The sequence below is a fragment of the Nothoprocta perdicaria genome, unplaced genomic scaffold (assembly GCF_003342845.1).
Source record: "Nothoprocta perdicaria isolate Ctin4 unplaced genomic scaffold, notPer1 scaffold_15, whole genome shotgun sequence".
In the NCBI taxonomy this organism is placed as follows: domain Eukaryota; kingdom Metazoa; phylum Chordata; class Aves; order Tinamiformes; family Tinamidae; genus Nothoprocta; species Nothoprocta perdicaria.
In genome coordinates, this window is record NW_020454649.1 from 2,917,220 (window position 1) to 2,932,424 (window position 15,205).

The following is a 15,205-nucleotide window of genomic DNA, read 5'->3' on the forward strand; positions in this document are numbered from 1 at the left end:
ACGGAGGGAGGGAGGGCGCGTGGGCAGCTGCGCCGCGGGCGGAGGGCGCGTGGGGCGAGCGCCCGTCCCGGCCGCTGGAGCGTTTCCCAACGGCGCGCCCCGGCCTCGTCCCGCGTTCCCGGGGCGGGGGGAGGTCCCCGCTGGTGTCGCGGGTGGGAGCGTTTGTTTAGCGGCAGAGCTGCGTGTTTAGCTGCCGCGTCCCGCTGCAAACTCTCCCSTCCTCTCCCCCAGTCCCGCCCTTCGGCTCGTTCCCTGGCAGCCAGGGGCAACCTCAGCTTCCAGCAAGTTAGTTTTATAGCACGCGGGTGCCCTTCGTTTGCGTTTTATAGTGTTATGTATATTTGCTTGGATAAAAAAGGGGGAAATGTTTTTCTTTAAACGATCATCTTAAAAAAAAAAAATTGACTACCAAAAATATATATTTTAAATGAATGTTTTCTGTCAGTTACACTTGGGAAAATCGTCAGCCGACGTGTTTTTCAAAAGAAGTTTTCATTCACACCTAATGTGGAAAATTAGGTTAAGAACAGAAAACAAGGCTGAATTGTTCATGCTGCCCGTACCAGAAAACTCGCGGGCCAGAGTCGTGAAGAAAGAGGAAACCAGCGGCATCTGTACGTTAACTTGAAACCAATTAGAAAAAATAAGCACTGATTGAGATTTGGCAAAAAAAAAAAAAAAAAAAAAAAAACCTGTAGATTTTCCAACTGCTTTTATTCATGCTCAGCAGATGCAGCCTTTTAGTTACGGAAGGTGCTGTCATCTATATTATCAGTTATTTGAAAACACGCTAAATAGCTTGTGGTTATGAGCGCTATCTTCTGATCGTGAAGAGTCCTGTTAAGCTCAGGATTGATTTATTATCCTAGAATTCTTCAGAAGAATAGTTGGAATTCCCTTGTATGTATGCTTTACATGAAAGCTTCTGAGTTTGAACTGGGAAAAACTTTTACATGATTTTAAMGTGATGAAAATTAAATATATTCTCCCAGAAGTTATGTCTGTATTCACCAGGAAAGGAAAATCTGCAACAACAGGAGAATGTTATAATCTAGCTTTCCATGTCTCCATATATTCAAGATATAATAGCAATGTAAGAGTTTTTTCCATCAAAAGTAGAAGGGGGATCATTTTCTCTGACATGTAAAATGCCACTATAGCATGTAGTTTAAAAGCAAGCAGTGATGTTATTTTGAGTGAAAGACAAAACAGGATACTGTCGGACCCTAACTTTTATAGCAAGCTGATAAAAATCACACACAACCTTTAATTCTGTGTAAATTTGAACAACAAAATGGTAAATGTAATTTACCCACTGTGCATTTGTATTTGTAACAAGGAGCTACAAGCACTGSTGCATTTCACGTAGATTGCACTTCTCAGCAGCAGAGGACTTGATGTGTGTGTGTTTGGGTCCTACCTTCATAATTTTTTCATTCTAAACTTAGAACTCAGTTTGGCCTGTTTGGTTTTTTGTGTATTTGTTTTTTGTGTACTATTGTGTATAGTGTCTTATGTTTGAAATAATGTGAATTGGTACGTGTTTATGGTGCTTTAAAAATCCACCTTCTTGCATACATCTCTGAGAGTGCTGGTTAGAGTTGTTTCTGACATTTGAAATAAATCAACAGGTGATTATTCTGTACTACTAAAAGAGACCTGAAAGCACAGAAAAGCATTTATAGTAGCAGTTAAAAACAACATCTGAAGCTAATGCTGCGTTTTCAGAGATCAGAGCTTCAGAAGCAATGTCACTATAAACTGAACGTGGAAGTATTGATCAAGCTTAGCACATACCTAAAAAGAATTATTTGAGAGTTGCTTGCAGTAGCAGGAGACAGTATCTGTTGTCATAGGGATTTCTTTTCCAAACTACTTTTTCTCAGAAGAAATTAAACAAYTTTTTTTTCATGAAAACAGTAATAAGGCAGCACTGCATTCTGCATAATTGCTGCTTTCTGTCACATACATGAAACAAAACTAACTGTAGGTAGAATCCTCATGCCAGACAAAGGAATGCATATAAATAAAAATAATATTTTATAAGTATATAAAAATGCAAATACTATTTTTTATTTATTTCTTTGTAAAAACACACCTCATCTTTATTTTCAAACTGGGAAAAAGCAAGGACCTTGGCTTGTTTTTTATTGTCTAAAGTAAATTGTCTTAATTGTCTAAAAGAAATACTCAAGACAACGTGCAAATGTGTAAATTCTAGGATAGATTTTGAATTAAACCATTACCTTGCATTTGTCTCTGTATGTGTCTGTGTTGTGTTTCATGTAAATGGTTCAAAATTTTTGAATTTCTAATGTAATTTCTTATTAAAGGCTGCTTTCTGTTATATACTACTTCCACTTATACATATGCGGAGCAATGCTTTAAAATTTGAATTTTAAAAAATATCTGGCACCACAAATAACTTTCATTAAATAAAAATATACACAGTCACATGCACTCTTTATACATGTATGCATATAAACATAAAGAACAGAATGCAAGGAATTAAGTATTTTTATCCTTTGGAAAAGATACTGAACTAGAAGGCAAAGTGCACTGGCTAAACCATGCCTCAGAGGTGACTTTTCATTGTAAAACATAAAATGTGAAAAGGTGAAGTTCATCAAGTAATTTGCCAGTCATTTCCACAGTATTTATGACTTCTAAATAAAAATGTTATGTACAAGATAAAATATGTTTCCATGAGAGTTGTAGTAGTTATGCATAAATTCTTATTGCAACTTTGATTTTCACTATAAAATTTCAAATCCTGCAAAAAATCAGAAAACTGTTTTAAGAACAGTGTTGGCTGAACTTTTCAAGGTAGGTTAATTTATATATATATATATATATATATGTATTTTTTTTTTCCTCTCTAATCACGATAGACACAGTTGAGGGGACTGTTTATTTCAAGGTGCAAGTGCCCTCTACAAATCCTAAAGGGCATTCTGCACACACAGTCATTTTGCAAATAAAGTTCAAAAGTATAAATTAGATTATCATCTTGCAATATAAAGGTATTACACCTCAAGCTCAATTCCAGAATTGAAATCTTAAATTTTGTGATGGTTGTGGTGATTGTTTTTTTATATATTTTCTTTAGGAAAAGTTGCATCCAAGAAACCTTATCCCAGAACTTTGTAGACTGTTTTATGGCTTAGGCTGGGTAACAGGAACAGGTGGAGGAATCAGCTTGAAACATGGGTAAGTAAAGACRTAAGAATTTAAATATGATGGTTATATAGAAAACATAGCTGTGTTGAATAGTTGGTAAAGGCATTTTAGTTCCATGAAGAATATTTGAAAAGTAAAAGTACGTGTGGGATGACTTACTTTTGAGGGAGAGGTGAGCAGTACCTTAACCACAGGGAAGAGAAGGTGGCTAATCTGATATAACCATTGGGGTTTCTTCAGTGGAGAAAGAGACAGCTTCAGAGAATGATTTTTCCTTTTTTTTGTGTCCCTAGACACACAGCTATATGCTCATGGCATATAGCTGAAGCAGGGCGGGCAACAGCCAAACAGTGTTTGGTGTGCACCTACTACTAAAAGCTCTTCAATCGGTCATGTCCCCATTCACAATTTCCAAGTTTTTAATGAATATAGAGCTCCTCTTAGTGGCCACCGAGTGCCACGGATAATTTGTACAGTGCATGCAATTCTGTCCGCAGTCAAATGATGACAGTTGAAACACTAACTTGACACTACTTAATAGCTCATGTTTCTGACAAACTTGCATGCAGACACAAACAAGTATTGCCGTTCAAGTGTCTGTTATGAAATACAGGCTTGAAACAGGAACTATTATGCTTTGCTGAGAACTTTAGCAGGTCATTTCCCTTCTCTGGCTATTTTTGCAAACAAAGCAAGAGCAGTAATAATTAGAAGAACATTACCAGGGCAAGTTCTTGTTTGTAAAGTTCCTTGCCTATGGAATACCTGTCTAGTGCTATTTTTTGATCAATGGCTAAATGTAAGCAATGGCAAAAGAAATATCAATAGGGAGTACATTAACATATTGGTACAGTTTTCCCACACAGCTCTCTCAGTTGTTTAGAGTATACTGAAATACATACCTGAGTTGGTACTGATGTATCTTACATGCTGTAAGATACATGATGTATCTTACATGCCGTTTTTTACGTCCACAGTAGCAGTAGGTGTGTTTCAAAACAAATAGCTGTAATTGAACGAGTGGAAACTTAAGAGTTTTTGTGTAGGAGATAAGTAAAGCACAATTGAAAATTGCTCGAAATTCTAGCAGGTATTTGCCCTCCACTGTAATCAGCATTACTCATTCCACAGTTCGTATGAACTATTTAGAATAAATACACCAATTTGGGTACAGGATAGGATATTAAAAAACAAACCATAATTCTTTGTCAGGTGTTCTGTATTTCAAGCTGTATTTCATAATCAGATTTGCACATTTAATTTCTAAAAAAATATTCATAGAATATCAATAACCAAATTGCAACTTGGTTTCTCAATATGCTGCTCCCAATCATCTTGCTCATGCAGGGGTAGGAAAATTAAATGAATGAAATGTCAATAATGTTAATTCGYGATAATTCATGTATTAAAAGTTACAAACATTAAAGCCACATTTTTATGTCCTTTACAACCTGTTTACCGATTTGAAAAGTGTATCACCTTAACAGTTATAATTTTTGAAAGGTGCYGTCTTCCCCAGAAGTATAAACATCTCGTTCTTCTCAGAAAATGCATCTGTAACTTGGGTGGCTGTTCACTAGATGTCTCTGTGCTTCTGAARTTAATTCATTGCTTTTGCAACTGAACACTGATTATAGATACAAGGGAAAATGATCTGATTTTTTTTGCTGTTATCCAAAATATTTTACATGCCATCTTAAAACTGTTTTAATCTAAATCCTTTTATATTCTTTTTTTTTTTTTTTTGTGAACCTTGGAAGAAGTATTGCACTGCTACTTAAATTTCAGCCACTTAATTGCATTGAATTAGTATAAAATTTTTATCCATGCAAATATATACATGCACTTAAAAAGAAGATATGTTGCATTGTTTCAGCAAAAACACAAGTATTGTCATTTTAGAATACCATAAACTGTTGATATTGCTTATGGATAGTTTGTGCAGATTTCTTTAAATAAGAGTTTTGTCACTTTTTTGCGGGAGGGATCGATCAGCATCTGCTTGCATTTTTCTTTTATTTTTCATTATTTTTATTCTGAATTCTAAAGGTATGGGTCTGTAATATCTGCACAGGAAACTTTTTTTGTCTGTGTTTTTCTTTACAGAAAAGATAAGACTGTGCTTCCTATGCATGTTTTACATCTCTTGGCAAGTTGAAAACACTATTTTGAACCCGCATAAGTTACAGAGATTTGATACATGCTCATGATCTGGTTATATTTTAGAAACCATCTCATGAAGATATGTAGAAGGAACAAGAAAATTAAGTTATCATGAATTGTAGTTGCTATTTTCTTTTCAGAGATTCTAGCATTCTGATACCTGTGCAGTTAAATGCTGTTTTTATATTTWTTCCTGCCTGTAATTTTTCTTAGGAATGAAATCTATATTGCTCCCTCAGGAGTCCAGAAGGAAAGAATACAGGTATGTTGAGCTCTATTTTCCCGTCAGAGTTCATCTTGAAATAGATGAAGTTACCTTTATTTAGAGTTCATTTTTCCTTAGATGAAGTTTGAAGTTTGTTGCATTAGCTGCCTTCTTGAAACAGTTATGGATTTACCCACTGGTGAAGTGCTCTCCCAGCATAGCAAGCCACTGTTCGGTTCAGCAGCGTGTGTAGATTAGCCTTGATGATCATTTTGCTAAAAATGAACACAGAAGACTGAGATTTGAAAGTTGCCAGACAGTTATTTTTTTTGTCAAGCTTTTTTGCTGGCTGGATCCAGTTTCAACGTACTGTAACACATATCAAATTAAGCATCACACCTCTCTCCTATTTATTTTCAGTCAAGCAATTACAAATCTTTCTTTGTCTCAATCTTCTCAGTAAAGAGACAAGTTCTCCCCATGACAAAGCCATCTTGTCTATCTCCRTTTTTTTTCACATAAGAGCAAAGAACCAAAATATAAGTAGAGAGAAGATTAGGAAATGATAACTTTTATGACAGCAGGAACTCCCCCACTACGATTATTCRTAGAAAGGATTTTTTGTTTCACATCTCAGGGTTGATACAATGAAAAATGAAATGGATCTCTTTGCTCACAGAAACTTGAGGTTTTGCATAACGCTTCATAGGAGCGTTAGCAAGCTAGACAAGCAGAGGTGTAATATGGCAAGATGTGATATTCTTTTCTTTGCKGGCAGCAGCAGTGGATTGAGTGCAGTGAGCAAGGAGATCTCTTGCAACTCTATTTCCTGCTGATTTTGTAAGTAATTTCATAGAAGAAAGCTTTTCTCCACCCTGGACAATTCTCTGTATTCTGTACTATTACAAATACTGGATTGATGCGAAGAGAACATTTGTGAAAAAATACTAAAGGCAAAATTAAGGAAAAAAGTTTTACAATTAAAAATATCTAGGTTTAATATGTAGTCATTGTTGGTTCTTTAAGAAGGAAAGAAAGAGTACATCTACATTTCTTTCTCTTAATAAGGTAGTACCTTTTTCTGCTAGATGGATTGCATGTTACTTAGCTATAAACTCTCCCTTCCTATTATGTTTTACATTTGTCAACATTTACTTGACAACAMTCTGAATAAAAAGGATATGTAACATGCACATTACACAGTGGTAGTAATTAGCACTAGAAGCTAGAATAAATGCAGTATATTTCATCAATTTTTAAATTGCATTCTGTATTGAATATATGGGGATTGTTTATGTATATAAACACATGTATGTGTGGATAATCTCAAGAAGAAAAACAAAACTATCTGGGTCATCACAGATGAAAATAATTTCTTTTCTCTGACAGCCAGAAGATATGTTTGTTTGTGACATAAAAGAGCAGGACATCAGTGGACCCCCAGCACACAAGAAACTAAAGAAAAGCCAGTGTACACCACTTTTTATGAATGCCTACACTATGAGAGGTGTGTAATTGGTATTTTAATTCAAAGATGACTAAATCACTATGTATTTATTCACAGAGTAAAAATTCAGTATCAGGTTTCTTTGTCCGTGGAAATTATCATTGAATCATGAAGCTGAACTAATTTGTACAAGACTGCATAGAATGGTAAATAGTGCCTGGTTACATCCTGTAAGGTTGTATCTCTGGTCGTAGTTACAGCACCCATTTTTTGTGTGGTGTATTCGTAGTTCAGGGGCCTGGGAAGAGAATTACCACAGTTTTATATCAGCAATTTTACTTATTATTAGATCATTTTAAACCCTGTTTCTCTGGYCAAAGGTTCTGAAAGTCTACTAAGTATGAAAAGTATGAAACTTGCCTTTTGCTCAGAATTAAGTTGCCGGTTTCCCGTTTGGAGGCATTTCCTTTGGAGGCATCAGGGGTGTTGSAGAAAACTCATTTGTTGCAATTCTTTGTTGCTCTTAGGTAGCAATATTGTCCTTATGTTCTGCACTTTTCCAACCTTGAAYGGAATTGGAGTCTCTGCAGATGAACAGCAATAGAAAGCAACACCGCAGCTTTAGTAATAAATTGCAATTATGGTGTATGCTTCTTTCCATAAGTAACATTAAATAAAATAACAATTTTTTAGATAATTAATTGGTAATTCAGGAAGTATACYTGCATAACAAGACGTTAAAAGCCTCTGAATTTTTTCATCACAAATAAACTTTGTAATTCTTTAGAATCTCAGCACACTGATAAAATTAGAGTGTTTCAGACACTACAATATGTAATGAAATGTGAAAATAGATAGTGTTTCTCCTYAAATTGGTACTGATAGTTGATAGTGGTATCCTAGAATGATTCATAATTATCCTTCATAGATGAGTGACTATTCCTAACTTTCTTTAGATTGCTGGGTATTTTCTCTCTCAAAAAGAGTAAGTGACATTTGCTTAGGTGCCTAGCCATAGGAAATAGATATATGAATAAAATATTCTTAATAGATATTTTTAAAAAACAATTACAAAATCATTCATTTTGCCTTTTTCTTTTCTTAGGAGCAGGTGCAGTGATCCATACTCATTCCAAGGCTGCTGTTATGGCTACACTTCTTTACCCAGGGAGTGAATTCACTATTACCCATCAGGAGATGATAAAAGGAATTCAGAAGTGCACTTCGGGAGGATATTACCGGTATTTCCATACATACATATATATATTTATATTTAAGATTAGAAGGCATGCTGTTTGATCACTTGTGTCAATTAAAATAACAGATGACAAGTATTTTAAGTTATGTGCATTAAAGTATGTAAAGTATTGGAAATAAGAAATAACATGACATCAGTAATAAATCAGTCACTGGCTTCCCCTGAGAAGGTCTCATTCCTATAAGAGAGAGAGAAATCTTGTAATGTCAAAGTTACTGTGGTCTGTCGAGCTACAGAAAGAGCCAAAATAAATAGCCATGCCCTGACAGAAATCTCAAAAACAGAGTCACTAGCACATCTATGCAAGGTTCAGTTGAAACTGTAGCCAACCAATGTTAGGTTGGATTGATAAAGAGCAAACTGCATTTGGTTGGACTTCACAAACCTTTGCCTGTGCAAGTTTAAGGCAAGTTAAGAGATTGGAGGATTTCAGATTTTTACTTGACAGACTTTGAAAGAAAATTCAGAGTAAACAGCTCATTAAAGACTATGTTAGTACTTTTCAAGGATGAACTCTGAGGTAAGTGCTGAGTTGCTCCAAATTATCTGTGATGGCTTGTTTTGAGGACTCCACCCACAGTGTTGAACAGAAACCAGCAAACAATGTTTATATAATATGTGACAATTAGATGAAAAATTGAAATGCTAAATTCTTTCCACTTTTTGATGTTACTATTTGTAACTAACAATTGTCTTTTGGCAAAGGAGCAAAATATTTTGGTTTGAGATTTTATTCTGCACCATCTTTAGAGTTTTGTTGACCAGCTTTACCTTCTTCTCAGCATTAACATTTGTGTTTTTAATGTGGCAAAATGTCCTACCAAATGCTGAATTGTCCAAACAACACTGTTTTTAAAAATCAGAACCTATTTCCTCTTATGGATTTGCATTCTGAATTCTCAAAAGTTCCTAAATGTTAGTCAAGAAATTTTCTGTATCAATACGTTCTCCTCCGTCACCTTTTTAATTCACAAGAAAAACTAAAGGAATCAAGGTTTCTAGTAAACTTGGTTGCTGCTATGTCATATTTGAGTCACACTCCACTGTCTGGTCTCCTATAAAACTGGAATTCAAAGGAATAGGAGCTTTCAAAAAGGTATTAAGAGYACATTGCTTCTAATTGGATAAACCCTTTCTGGAAGGTATCCAGGAAAATGTTACGGATAGGCTAATCAGATTTATTCCATGGCCTAAATATGATTCCAATGAAGCCATAATATTGTTACCTTCAACTTCAGAAGAAGCATTAGATCCATAGGAGAAAAAAAGAAAAAAAGAAAAAAAAAAAAAAAACACTTTGAATCTTTCCCTTAAACCCTTCCAAGATATTTAATAGGGAAGCTTGACATAACATAGTCCTTTAGTTTCAGTAAAATACTTAATTCCTCTTTAACCAATCTTCTGTGGCTTCTGTGGATATTAGTTTTTAAAAATCTATGGTTATGATTAAGAATCAATTCATGGTGTAAAACAAGATGTAGAGCAACGTGAGGAAGCAACATCTTCCGAGCTCATGCCCAAACACAACCCAAAATTTACTAAACCAATCCCTTACCTATTTTGGCCTCATAAGTAACAAACACTAAAATTCTGATTTTAAAGACCACATCATATGAGATTCTAAGTAATTCCAAAATTCCTACAAACATTTCATTTTCTTTATTCACTCTTTTTATAGATTTTCTTTGGAAAGCATCATTATTTAAAAATGTAAGGGATCAGATTTTAATTTTTCTGAATATTTATCACAAAGTATAAGCTGTATTATTTTTAGCATTGTTTCCTGTCTTTTTTTTTTTTTTTTTTAAGTTCTATTAGCATCTACCTATGAAATATCTATGTGATCTTGATGATAAACTTTGACTTGAACTGGGGATTTATTAAAACTATTTAAACAAGTTTCTGCCAGTGTTAATTAAGGTTCAGACAATGCCAAATATCCCAGTCCTCCTTCACAAGAAACTATTAGGCAAGTTCCACTGAATAACATGCATCATCTTGTCTTTGGAACAGGGGTTCTCAAGCTCTCTTAAGATCACATATAGCCCACCAATCACTCTAGGACAGAAGAGAATTTTTATTTTTCAAGTGTTGACACTTCACTCTATTTATATGCCTTAGCAGGACAATCTTATTTCCAGGGGCTTTTTGGACTACCTATTTTTTTTTCTGCTCTCCAGCAAGTAGTTCCATTTCCTTGTTCGTGATGTGATTCTTTTAAATAATTTAATCTGAGATCAAGCTTGTAGGATGCCAATACAGGATGAAGAAATTCAGAAAAAAATTACAAAGGGAATACAAAGTGGTGATATGTGAGAACAAATAGCCAAACCTATTACATTAAAGTTTTATTTTCTTTTTATGCCTTGAGAATAGTTCAGGTGTTGCAGGCGTACTGTGTGACTCACAACAGAAGAGCTTAAAGTCACTAGTGCTGAGAATCTGTTAACAACTGTAAGCAACCAAAGAATTCCCCTTCTCAGGGGAAGCACTTTCAAACATATCACTCCTGAAGTGCACAACACCTCTTTTTCTATTTAGATATGATGATACACTGATTGTTCCCATTATTGAGAATACACCAGAAGAGAAGGATCTCAAGGAAAGAATGGCACGTGCGATGGAACAATACCCAGACTCTTGCGCTGTTTTGGTGAGACGTCATGGAGTTTACGTATGGGGAGAAACATGGGAAAAAGCCAAAACAATGTGAGTATAATTTAGGAAAATTATGTCCTTTGTCACTATATCTTCAAAATTTTAATGAGTTGAAACCTGTGTGTCCCTTCCCAGATGAAACCTGCAGGCATTCTCTGCTTTTATATAATACCTTCCGACTCCTGGTACTCTACCCTAGTCACTTTTGCTTTGGGAATATAGTTCAATTGCTGATGGAAATGGAGAAAGTCAGGAGCTTGCAACAAAAATGCTGGGTACCAGAATGTCCTTGCTGACTTTCCCATATCAGAATGTCCTTACTGACTTTCCCATACCAGAGTGGTAGAAAAGAACAAAAATAGAGCTATCCTGTCAGACCGTAACTTTGGTGATACAGAGCTCAAGAGGAAAAAAAAAAAATCCTTTTCATAGAACGTGGTACTGCTTACGCCCAGCTTTACATGTCTCCTTTTTCTCCTATTAATTTTAAGGTGCGAGTGTTACGATTACCTGTTTGACATCGCCGTGCAGATGAAGCAGCATGGGCTAGATCCTTCAAAACATCCATCAGGAGAAAATGGGATCCTGTAAATGGCAACAACATTCAGGTGTGAATTTATTTGTAGAAATTAAAAGGGTTCAGTTTGGAGAGAGAAACTGCAGGCTGTGTATTCGCAGGCAAGTAACAGATCAGACACTTTAGTTCTGCACATCTCCCCTCATTCCCCAGCCGTAGCTCTATTAACACTGTAGTTGTACCTGGGCCTAAAGTAACGCTCCCTTACCTTGCAGTGCCACAAAGGATATGTATTTACAGTTAATTATGCCCTGCATATGTGTTAACAATCATGTAATGCACAGAATGCACTTCATTTGCATCTTTTAAAATTAAAGAATCCTAAACATTACAAGAAAAGAATCAGTGAAGGAAAGAGACTCCAACCTAGAAAGCTAATGTATACAAAGATACCTGAACTTTCATTCTGTAGATGCTTTCAATCTTTAGCTAGATCAGGCATCAGTTTCAGTTTCTCTCACTACTGAAGATTTTTCTTTGTTTGATTACTATTTCCCTTCAGCAGAAATGACTGGTTGCAGCTTATAAGTTTCGGTGATTAGCGTCATGCGTTTACCTTGTACGGCAATGCTACCATGAATTTGTTTTCTTATGCAGCAGTGATCGTTTTATAAACTTCCCAGAAGCAATATTTTTAAAAGCAAATATATAACATGATCAGGCAGTACATTATAGAACAGATGGAGAAGGATCTCTGAAAGCTCTCCCGTAAGCTTTGTTTTGCTCAGTATGGCAGAACACAGTAGGGGTGTGATGCTTCAGTTTGGGGCGCCTCTTCCTGAAAATCTGAGAGCTTGAAGATAGCAGTGCTGACATAAAGAAGTTGCTAGACTAAACTCAAGGTCTAATTAACGAGGATGGGCTAACTCATTGCACCAAGTTGGCCCATCAGATAATTCTGTCCACCCACCACGTTTGCATCAGAAGAGATGAAACCAGGTTGCTTAGGCAGCACAAGCAGGGAACAGCAGCGCTCGGAGCCCTGGCTCAGGAGGAGGAAGCAGTGGGGCAGGAGGCTTGCTGGCAAAGGAGTTTCTGCATGACCAGATATTTGGAGGGCTGCCACTGCTTTCAGGGATGAAGACACTGCCTACCTCACCTGCACAAAGCCACTGTGCAGCCCATGAGACAGGGGCCGAAACTGATCTGCAGCCCCTGCAATTGAAAAGGTTGGACTAGCAAGATAGCGTTAACCTCCCTTTACTTTTTTTCTTATACAAATAGATATTCTTGTTTCAGTATATGTTCTGCTATTTTTTTCTCCCACAGAATTTTCTTCCTGCGTCATTACTGGAGCTCCAGGTTCCATGTCACACCCCTGGAACCAGGAGGGGGTGCTGTTAGACTCGCTGCTTTGGCAAACGCAACCCATCGGTCTTGACGATCAAAGAGCAAAAGGAGAGTTGAAATGAAGAAAATCCTGAGCAGTCGTTTCTGTTTATGAATACTGTCAAAGACTGCAGTGGGAGAAATGAAAATTCAGATGCAAAAAACTGTCTTTGAAGAAAGCTGTGGAGAATTCCTGTGACATTTTGTTTGCATATTTAAAAAAAAAAATCATACTTTTTGATCCTAATCCTCTGCTAGATCATTTAATTTGCTCTGGATCTGGATTTCTAAGAGAAGGAAATAGCCTTTTAACTTTTAGACCACCCTCCCGTTAAGTTTAGTATAAAGCATAGATTGAACTSTGATTCACTTATACTATGTTAATAAGATTTTGTGAAATTAAATATATGTATTTTTAATCCTCTTTAACTGTCATTACAGGTAGTAGGAGATGTGATTTTATAGCTTGCATTTGGGAATTTTAACTGAGAAGAATGCTCTGGGTCTTGCCTGTTTTCTTACCTTTGTAAATCCTTTTCCTTTCAAAAAAAAATTTAAGACTGTTATGATTTTAAAACATCCTACTTTAAAGTGTCCTACAATTACCCAGCCTAAAACAGATTTAATCCAGCATTATGATTCCAATAGGAAGCCAATTAAAACAACCTCACGCATTTATGTATTTTACTTACGTATCTTCTTTGCCAACCTCGTGGAGCGGCGCCCAGCAGAAGCCGTCGGAGCCCCAGCTCTTTATGACTGAGCATTGGGGATGACGGGAGAGCCCATCGGCCAACACGTGCTGCCACAGGGAGAGAGCTCTTGCCTTCCATCCTGTTTGCTGCTGGCGGCCACGCATTCTCACCACTTCCTTTGCATCCTCTCTGGCACTTGTTTCAGCTTCCAGGAGGTGAATTAATTCATTAGCCTAAGAGAAAACTGCTTGAAGGGTGAGCAAACAAAATTATATTATTTCCTGGTCAGCCACTGATAAGTTGGATCAGCTCAGAGATGGGTGCAAAGAGTACCACAGATGGAATGAAAGTGGCGATGGCTAAAACAGGATGAAGGAACAGGGAGCCCCTTCCCCTTTTGACCACAATAACTATTTAACTTACCCAGCTGTTTGTGGGAATGCATCCTCTACATGGTTTGCTAAAACAAGCCAGAAAAAAACTTATATTTCTCTCCCATTAATAGCATTGACTTGCTTTAGTTACAGGTGCCAGACTCCTGGATATAATACAACATATATTTTGGCACGCTGGTAATTGTGTTGTGTGCTGAACTCGCACAATAAACACATTGTTTTGGCTTGGTGATATTTGTGTGCCCATGTAACAGTCTGGCTCTAGACTTTGGAAAAAGTCACCTACTGTGAAGCATCATGGTGTAAACTAAGTGCCTGCTGTTGTGTTACATTCACACGCTAAAGAATTAACTGCTTTTTGATCTTTTCTGGATTTCCTTGCACAATTTAGGTAGGCAGAAATAACTTTTAATRTATTTTGCCTGTCCCCCTCCCCCCCAACACACACACCAGTTTTTTTTTTTCCTGCTATTCATTTTATCTTCTGACCTTTGCTGGAAATATAGTCAATCAAAAACTGAAGGAAAAGTGTGTCCCAACAGGCTCGTTACTGCTTCATTATTTATCTGACATGCTCTRTTTTTTTTTTAAGCTCAGAGTCCACCTGCAGTTGTCCCTTCTCAAATACTCAATATACATCTTTTTTAAAATTCATAGAGAAAAGTAATATTCAGTGCTGTGCTGACAAGCTGGCAGGTTACATTAAGAGCTATAACCCTTAAGCATATTTACTTTTCCCCAGTGAAAGTGAGACGTGCCTGCAAGGGGGGCTTAATTCTCATGAAGCGATAGTTATTGTTAACATCCTTGAGGTGGTTGGCTGTATTTTTAGTTAATGTTCTGCATAATTAAGCATTTATTTTTCAGTGATAAATATTTTGCAGTGTCTCTGTGTCCTGTGATGACATATGGATGGCAGCAGAAACTTGCTTTAAAAAATGGTACCTTTTAGATCGGATTGTGCATTGAGGAGTGCTGCATACTGTGCTGCTCGAGTCAGGCACAAATCACATCCAAGTGAGCTCAAACATTTAAACACTGTGTTTTCCTTAATTTTTTTYCCCTAGGAGTCCTGCTTAACACAAACAAACAAAACACCTAAATTACCTATTCTGACAATCCACTTAGTGGTGTAATCTATTTTTCCCTATTGATTGCGACCTCTGATACTTTGTTTAAACTGCTATATCTCTGTAAAAAGTGAATTCCTGCGGTATTCTGATGATGCTGTCAGGATAGGACACAATTATATCTTTCTGTGATAGTCATGCTTTGTAATTTAAAAAAATGTTTTTCAG

General features: G+C 36.4%; 1 protein-coding gene across 1 annotated transcript in view; it reads left to right on the plus strand.

Annotated features, from left to right (window-relative positions):
- APIP (APAF1 interacting protein) overlaps positions 1-15,205 on the plus strand; it is a 16,550-nt gene extending 1,345 nt beyond the window's left edge. The window contains exons 3-9 of the mRNA XM_026034770.1: positions 3,110-3,210; positions 5,557-5,605; positions 6,938-7,055; positions 8,101-8,236; positions 10,795-10,962; positions 11,403-11,519; positions 12,758-15,205. Coding sequence (XP_025890555.1) covers positions 3,110-3,210; positions 5,557-5,605; positions 6,938-7,055; positions 8,101-8,236; positions 10,795-10,962; positions 11,403-11,502 — 672 coding nt within the window. The 3' untranslated portion in view covers positions 11,503-11,519; positions 12,758-15,205. The remainder of the gene's footprint in view (positions 1-3,109; positions 3,211-5,556; positions 5,606-6,937; positions 7,056-8,100; positions 8,237-10,794; positions 10,963-11,402; positions 11,520-12,757) is intronic.